Source organism: Cricetulus griseus, chromosome 5 (assembly GCF_003668045.3).
Source record: "Cricetulus griseus strain 17A/GY chromosome 5, alternate assembly CriGri-PICRH-1.0, whole genome shotgun sequence".
Classification (NCBI taxonomy): domain Eukaryota; kingdom Metazoa; phylum Chordata; class Mammalia; order Rodentia; family Cricetidae; genus Cricetulus; species Cricetulus griseus.
This window is the reverse complement of record NC_048598.1, coordinates 25,957,439-25,965,606: the sequence shown is the minus strand read 5'-3', so window position 1 is coordinate 25,965,606 and position 8,168 is coordinate 25,957,439. Positions and strand designations below refer to the sequence as shown.

General features: G+C 39.8%; 1 protein-coding gene across 1 annotated transcript; it reads right to left on the bottom strand.

The window, feature by feature from the left end:
• Window positions 1-683: 683 nt before the first annotated feature.
• LOC100773480 (flavin-containing monooxygenase 5) lies at window positions 684-7,933 on the bottom strand. Its single transcript, XM_027418092.1, has 5 exons — window positions 7,799-7,933; window positions 4,227-4,415; window positions 3,295-3,457; window positions 1,596-1,738; window positions 684-887 (listed from the first exon to the last, which is right to left on the bottom strand). Exons 1-5 carry the CDS (start codon window positions 7,931-7,933, stop codon window positions 684-686), a joined length of 834 nt encoding a protein of 277 aa, XP_027273893.1.
• Window positions 7,934-8,168: the final 235 nt, after the last annotated feature.

Sequence of the window (8,168 nt, the reverse complement as noted above, 5' to 3'; positions counted from 1 at the left end):
ACATATCATAATATGTGAATGAATTCTGGAGTACCTAACTTGTTTGAATTATATTCCATTGTATTTATTTCTTTTCTTAACTCCGCTTAGTCCTGATCCCACTCTATCTTTTTCTTATTAACTGGAAGCCATTGATGATTTCTGAGCCGAGAAACTTCCATGGGATAAGACCTGGAATTACTAGGATGAGCCAAGAAACTTCCATGGGATAAGACCTGGAATTACTAGGGTGATCTTACAGAGGAAGGATCCCTTAGCTCCCATTCCACGTAGCTTCCCTGATACTTCTACCCCAACCTCAAAATAACTGTGTCTTATTTGGAGCTAGATATACCCCTGTCCAAAATTCATCATGGCATCTCACATTGCTGTGCTGAAACCCATGTCTGTGCTTTCTCTGATCTCCACAGTTGATACCTATTAATGGGAGAGGCATTTATAGCCTTTTGTCTGAATTTTTGGTGTCTAGCAATCAAGTGTTAGTTGATTGATGAATGGATGAGAATTTACAAGTGATTCAAGAAGGGCACACACATTTGCATGCAGTGATGTACATTATGCAAATCAGAGTGCTTTGCATTCCTAACGGTGTGAGATCAGTCAGGAGCCCAAAGTTTAGTTGTCTTCAAAGCAAAATGTTCATCGTATCTACACACGATTACCCACGTCAAGCCCTGGGTTTGTCACCTGTGCTGTGGCTGCAGACCATAATGTGCATGGTTGAATCTGGAGTTCAGCATCTTCTCTAGATACTTATTTACTGCTGCTGTGGTTAATATTTTCTGGAGAAAGCTATGGAACCGAGTGAAGAATGAACTATCCATGGGATATCCATTACTCCAGACGCGGTGTAAAATCCACGATCCTCGTCGAGTGCTGAGGAATACCTGTGGAAAGCAGAATTAAGCAGGGGAGAACAGAGGAATGTTTACCTGCTGTACTGTTCAAATGTTAGCTACTGTTCCTGAAGACAGGAAGCCGAGCACCACTGTGCAGTAGTCACCATGCTGTGCTTTGCCAGAGTTTTTATTGAGCCCCAGAAAAAAGGCTGTTTATATGACACCAAATTTATTCATGAAAACTAACAGGCAATTCACTTATCTACCTGTCTCTGAAATACCATGTTAAAAAAATACCCCTGGATATTGACATAGCTATTCTTTGTATATAAAAAAGAGTCTGAATTCATAAGTTAATCACCATATTAATTGCTATAACAGTCTGTATTGTTTTCTTTAAAATAAATCTGTGGAAAATATTTGGTGAGAGTAACCCAGACTCAGAAGACAATTAGCACATGATCCCCTCATAAGAAGATCCTACCAAGGAAAATCAAATCGGTTATTTGATGCCATGCTGGTTCTCTCTTCACTTAGGGCACCTGGTAAATTGTTCACATGCCGGTTCCAATTGTTAGTATAATGGATTTATTTTGCATTCATTTTGTACTTAGCATGAATTCAAACATCTTAAGGGTAGGTCCATAGATTTCTCTACATTTTTTTTTCTGGACTTTCCTAAGCCAAACCTACATTCAGGATGACACCTATAAATGCACAGCATTCTGCTGGTGAAGTCAATGATTGCCAACAAACCTGTTTTGCTACTCGGCCAAGTTCCACTGCAATGTCCACACCAGAATTCCCAATGCCGACCACTATGATTCTCTTTCCTGTGTAGTCCTCAGGACTTTTGTATTCCCGACTATGGAAATAACAGCCTTCAAACTTCTTAATGCCTGTGGTGGAAGAAGATAATTTGTCATTACGAGGAGAACTTTCACATACTAACATACATAAAAAAGCTACATCCCGAACAACCTGAAGGAGGAAGAAATGAAATCAGGATCAGCCAGCTGAAGACCACACATGGTCCTCAAATGCAATTTATGTTTAAGGGAGTTCAAGGGATGGAGGACTCAGAAGAAGAGTTCACAGGCTCTGAATACAGACTGGTGATCTTATTAAGTATTTACAAAATAACAGATCTATCTGTCTTGACTCTGTACAAGTGAAGGTGTCACACCACACCAGGATTTACTGCTATTCATTATTATGTTATTCTCACAGTTCTAAGCAAACTGACAAAGCAAGGCACTACTGGGTGTTGTACTGTTTTACAATTCTCTAGGATCTGGCGACCTTTTCTTCATTGGTATGTGCCTTATGTGCCTGATGCCAGTACCTGATGCTGTACCTGGCTTGGCTGCATGCTTCATAAAGCCTGCAACCAGGGACTTTCATTTTACAAATATTTGTGTTAGTTTGCAAAAAGATTATACACCTGTTATGCCTAATTGGATCAGAATTTTTGAGCAACCATTTAAAGCGATCTTATTTACTGTGTCTCCATTTTGCCCAATGGTTTCTTGGGCACCATAGAAAGGAATTGAAATATAAAATAATTTCTAATTGATTCCTGGTGGAAATTTGATGGAAATAGAGGGCAAGTGGGTTAAGAGTAAGGAGAGAGGGTTTAGTTAGGGGAGATAGGGGAGCAAACCACCAACTGCCATGAGATGAATACCATTTTACCATTTAGATCTACAAGGGAGCAGTAAGCTTCTCATTTGGCTGTATTAGCCAATGAAAAGGTAGGATGTGGAAGGGGGAAACCTCATGGCCTCCACACCTAGACTATATTTGAGTAAGAAATGCCGAGAGCCAGAGAAATAGTCTTCGCCAGGTAAAAGACCCTTCAGTTGGTTATCCAATACCAAGTGAGCAGCCCTTAAGTCATATATATCACATATATTGTTGTTGGAGGGAGGAAAGGAAAGGGGGATGAGTAATTATATTTTACTTATAAAATTAAAAATAAACTCATGATAAATAAATACACTGAAATTCCTTCCCCATATGTTAAGATTTCTAAATTTATGGATTTGCCAGCTGTTTACTTGTCATTTGTCTTTGTGCCTCATTTTTATTAATTTCACTTTCTCTGGAATAGACTGAAGCCAAATAAATTGACAAAACTAAAGCCATTAGAATGTCAACTGAGTTTTGTTACTCATTAGAAGCTGGATGCAATGATAAGGGAGAGAGCATGGGTCATTGTATTTGCCTGGTTCTGTATTTCAATGGATTATATTGTCCAGTTAACAGAGAATGAACACTTTGCTGCTGAGATTTAGCAGGGAAAATTTACAGAAACTTCATAACATTTATGTTCATTCATGAAACTTAATAACATGTATGCCCACTCATGAAACCTTAGTAACATTTCTGTCCACTCATTTCTGCCTGTAAGTTATTTGGAAAATGCTTCTCTATCAGATTCTTCATGACATACCTGGGAAGGACTTAAGTGGCAGGTGGGGGTCTGTGTGATGGCCACTGCAGACCAGAATCCCATCAAAGACCAGGCTCTCCTGTTTCCCATCAGTCTCCACAACCACATCCCATTGTCCACTGACTCCAAAGTCTGGACGCTTCCGCACACTCCTCACTGTGGTCTGAGAATGAGGAAGCACAGATAGAAACACAGGTGACTCAGTTTACAGTTCCTCCTCCTCAAGTCCTACAAACCCTGATGGGACACTTATCTAAGGTGTTCACACCAATATAGTTCCTGTTCCTTCCACAGTAGGTTCAGTGTTGGGTGCATTTTCAATATATTCAGGAACTTCTGTTACAGATCTAATCTTCTATAGAAATAGAAACAGTTAAGGCTTTATGAAATATTGGAGTAGCTGAATCCACAACATTAATATCTCCCTAGGAAGACTTCTATATGCATGGAGATAATATTTCTTCATGTTTTTCATTCTATAAGACAGGCCTGCATTTTGAAGTTCAAAGAATTAAAATTTCATCATGAAATGAAAACAGGTTTGTGTATTCAAGTTGTAGTGCTGACCATAGGTAGAAGGTAGGAAACAAATATTCTTTGTATGAGCCTGCTTCTTGTTCTACAAGTAACATCATTTGGCTGAAGCTCTACTGCTATAATTATAAGTTCTCAAACATTTTGACTTGATAAGGAAGGCCATGCCACTGCAATGCATGATCACAATAGGTTCTGATGAGCAAAGTCTTCCAACCTCACATTTAAGTGAAATTATCAAAATATTTCAACCTTTGATGATTTCATGCTGTGGGAGCTCACTGATAACCTCTTCTTCATGCATGAAAATCAGAAGATGCTGGGTATAACTTTGTGTGTGCCTAGGTGAGTGGATTTGCTCACATGCATGCACAGGTACACACAGTGCAACATTTCACCTTAAATCGAATGTAACGAAGAAGGCTGAAGTGCGTGGCGTACTTCCTGAGGTATTCCATGAGTTTGCAGTTATGCATGTAGTTGGGAAAGTCCTCAGGAATGGGGAAGTCACTGAAGCACATCATTTCTTTGGAAGTGTTGATAGTCACAGACTTGTAGATGCTAGGCATTTTCTCCAAAGGGTTTTTCTACAAGAGAAAACCCCTCAATACAACAAACTTCATAACTACAAGGTAATAAAATATTTTAAGTGGCCTCAGGTATTTAAAAAGTAGAACATTGCTTTTTATATATTGTCAAACATTCACTGATGTTTTCTCCCTAGCTCCTATATTTTCTAGAGAGAGAAAAATATCACGATAAATCAACAACAAATCCTGTGTATGACTTCTCAACCAGGATAATGGATGTCAGAAAAGAGAATAATGTCTTTAAAATGACAAATCAAAGTGTCTTTCTAGATTTCTAATCCCAGTAAAAATTCCCTCAAGTATGAAAGTGAAGTAATATTTGAGGTAAACAAAAATGACTACACAAAATGGGAAGGTCCAAGGCACCCCAGACAGTACCCATTCCTACAATCTTCACACTCCAGGTCTAGCTGGGGCTCATGCAGCTTTATGTACCCGCTCTAACAAAATGAGAGGTAATTTGATAATAGCAATACCAAATACCATGTAATGTACATTAAAATTATTCTTTAGAAACAAGATTTTTATATTAATGAAAGGAACTATCAATTAAAAACATGAAGTAGCCATGAACTCATAAGCACATACAGTGAACATTTGTATACATGATAAAAACTGCAAAGAGAAATGTAATAGACACTAACATATATGATACACTATATTGTATTTCAAATAGTACAATTTGCTATACTCTCATGGATCTTGATAAAGTTTAACATAACATCATGTCTATCTTATTATTGAGAGTCTTTGAAATTAGACATTCTTTTTCAGCCTTCCCTTTGATCTAGTGTCAACATAGTAAGAAAGTCCTTGTACAAAGAAAGGATGTTGCTCTTCTTGTCCTTACTACAGTCTATACCCACTAACAAAACCCACTTTCATGTGCCCCTCAGAACCATAGCCTAGCTTTCTCCCCCTTGGGCACTACTAGCCAACTATACTAGCCTGCTGGTTGTCCCTGCCATGTTAGTCATGCTCCCGCCTCACAGTCAGTTCTGCACCCCAAGTTCCCCCTAAACCCTTTTCTCGGATGATCTCCAGCCTTGCCTTTTTATTTGTTAATTCATTGTTCCAAAATCACTTTATGTTGAGGTTCTCTATGACCTCTTACTTAGATTATAGTCCCAACTCTCAGATCCTGCTGTACTCTTTGCATTATGCTTACAGTTACTATCTATACTATTTATTTCATTTTTAGGATTTTCCACTCATACCTGTTATTATATTCCTTCACTTGTAAAAGTTCCTTGTACATAGTAAGTATTCAAAAATCTTCATTGACTGAGTGAACTCTTAAAGAAGAAATAGCATGGACTTTGGTACATAAAAACAGAAAGCTGATCCTTGGAGAAATCCCACGGGTTCCAGAAGGGTATTTGAATTATAACAATACCATGTTGAAAGGTGTTTGGGGAGAGTGAGGCTGCTCCTTGGACACTTCTCTGTTTCAGGGATACCAAAGGGAGATCCCAGTGAGACAGTCATGCTAATCACTTTGCCCGAGCAACCATTGTCCACAGAAATGAAGAGACCTCATAGTTAAGCTGTTGATATTTGGTCTGAGTGGGGACAAAAGCCAAGAGCAATAAAGGAAACTTTATTGAAGACCCCTAAGATGTCACATGGGCCATCAATGACTGGTGAGCAAAATGATTCTGTAGGATCATCAGAACTTAGACACTTGGGTCTAAAATGGATGGAGCTAGAAAAAAATCATCCTGAGTGAGGTAACCCAGGCTTGGGAAGACAAACTGGGTGTGTACTCATAAGTGGATGTTAAACATAAGGCAAAGGATAACCAGGCTACAATCCACAGCCCCAAAGAACCTAAGTAACAAGGAGGACCCTAAGAGGGAGGACTGGATCACCCTGGGATGGGAAATAGAAGAGATCTCCTGGATAAAGTGGGGGCAGAGGACAGTAGAGGGGAGGGCATGAGGGATGAGAACATGAGATAACAGGATGGGCAAATTGGGGGAGGGACTGAGGGGTAGAGGAATGAAAAAGGTATTTTGGTGGAGGGTGCCATTATGGGGTTAGGGAGAAACCGGGTACCAGGGAATCCACAAAGATGACCCCAGCTAAGACTCCTAGCAATAGTGGAGAGGGTGCCTGAACTGGCCTGTAATCAGATTGTGACTACCCTAATTGGTATCCTAGAGCCTTCAACAGTAACTGATGGAAGCAGATGCAGAGATCCACAGCCAAGCACTGGGCCAAACTTTGGGAGTCTAGTTGAAGGGAGGGAAAGGGGATTATATGAGCAAGGGGGGGATCAAGATCATGATAGTGAAACCCACAGAGACAGCTGACCTGAGCTCATGGGAACTCACATACTCTAGTCCAACAGCCAGGGCACCTGCACTGGACTGACCTAGACCCTCTACATGTGGGTGACAATTGTGTAGCTTGGTCTGTTTGTGGGGTGCCTAACAGTGGGATTAGGACCTGTCCCTGGTGCATGAACTGGCTTTTTGGAACCTACTCCCTATTGGGATGTCTTGTTCAGCCTTGATGCAGAGGGGAGGAGCTTGGTCCTGTCTCAAGTTGATAAGCCATGCTTTGTTGACTTCCATGGGAGGCCTTAGCCTTTCTGAAGGGAGATGGAGGAGGCTTGGATGAGAAGGGAGGGGGGGTAGGGAGTGGGGGATGGATAGAAGGGAGGTAAGGGAGGTAAGGGAAGGGAACGGGAGGAAAGGAGGGAAGGGAAACTGGTTGTCACGTAAAATATATTTAAAATCTAATTTAAAAAAGAAATGGGCCCATTCAGCAGTTACCACCCTTGAAAGCAGTGCATCTCTTGCTACTTAGAACTCAGAGAAAAAAATAGTCATTGTTATATAAAAAATGTCCTGTAAAACACCCCCCACACACTCACACACACACACATCCACACACCGACAGAGAGAGACAGAGAGACAGAGACACAGAGAGAGAGATCTACATACACTGATCTATATCCCTATACTATGCCCTAGGATATTTAAGAAAGAGTAGCATGCATTTATTACAAGACAGAATGTCAAATTACATAATAGAAGTGCGCAATGGACCATCATTCTATTTTACCATCCAAATCTATGGAATCTCTAACTTTCTAAACAATTAAAAACAATCCATAGCCACCACCACTTTACTAATATTTTCGAGGGTCACACCGGATTTCAGCTGCTTTGAATACAGTCTTAAAAATTTTATTCTTCATCTAAAGTTGACAAGTTTCCTCAATAAGTGATATAAACACAGAGATTAGAGTCACTTCTTGACTAGTTATGGGACTATGTGAAATCCTGTATGTTTCATTTAATGAAACTATCCAAATTATTGTAGCTATTTCAGTGAAAGTATATTTAAAGTCAAATAAAATGCAAATGTACTTGAAATTTCCAAAGGCCTCCGATGTCGTCACTTCTTTCAAAGCAGGTAGGCTCCAAATCTTCATCCAAACAGCACTTGATGGCTCCCAGGCCACTGATCCCAGCTCCAATCACAGCTATCTGCTTCTTAGCCATGGCACCACCACTGACTATTAAGCATAGATAATTCTCACGATCATTCAATCCATTGAAATGAAACTGCTTTATCACAAAGACCAATAGCTTGTTGTTCTAAATTCTTTTTTATTTTTCTTATGAGCATGGAGAATACTAATATATTGAATACCTTCCACAGAAAGCAGCAAAGCTATGACACACAAAAAATGTGCAGAAACCTGCTTGTTCTGCCTGCAAAATTTCACCTATAGTC

Coding starts and splice junctions, on each gene's coding strand:
- LOC100773480 (XM_027418092.1), bottom strand. CDS start 7,933: ATGGCTAAGAAGCAGATAGCTGTGATTGGAGCTGGGATCAGTGGCCTG. Junction 1,739..3,294: donor GCCACTTAAGTCCTTCCCAG/GTATGTCATGAA, acceptor CTTCCACCACAG/GCATTAAGAAGTTTGAAGGC. Junction 888..1,595: donor TTGGCCGAGTAGCAAAACAG/GTTTGTTGGCAA, acceptor TGCTTTCCACAG/GTATTCCTCAGCACTCGACG.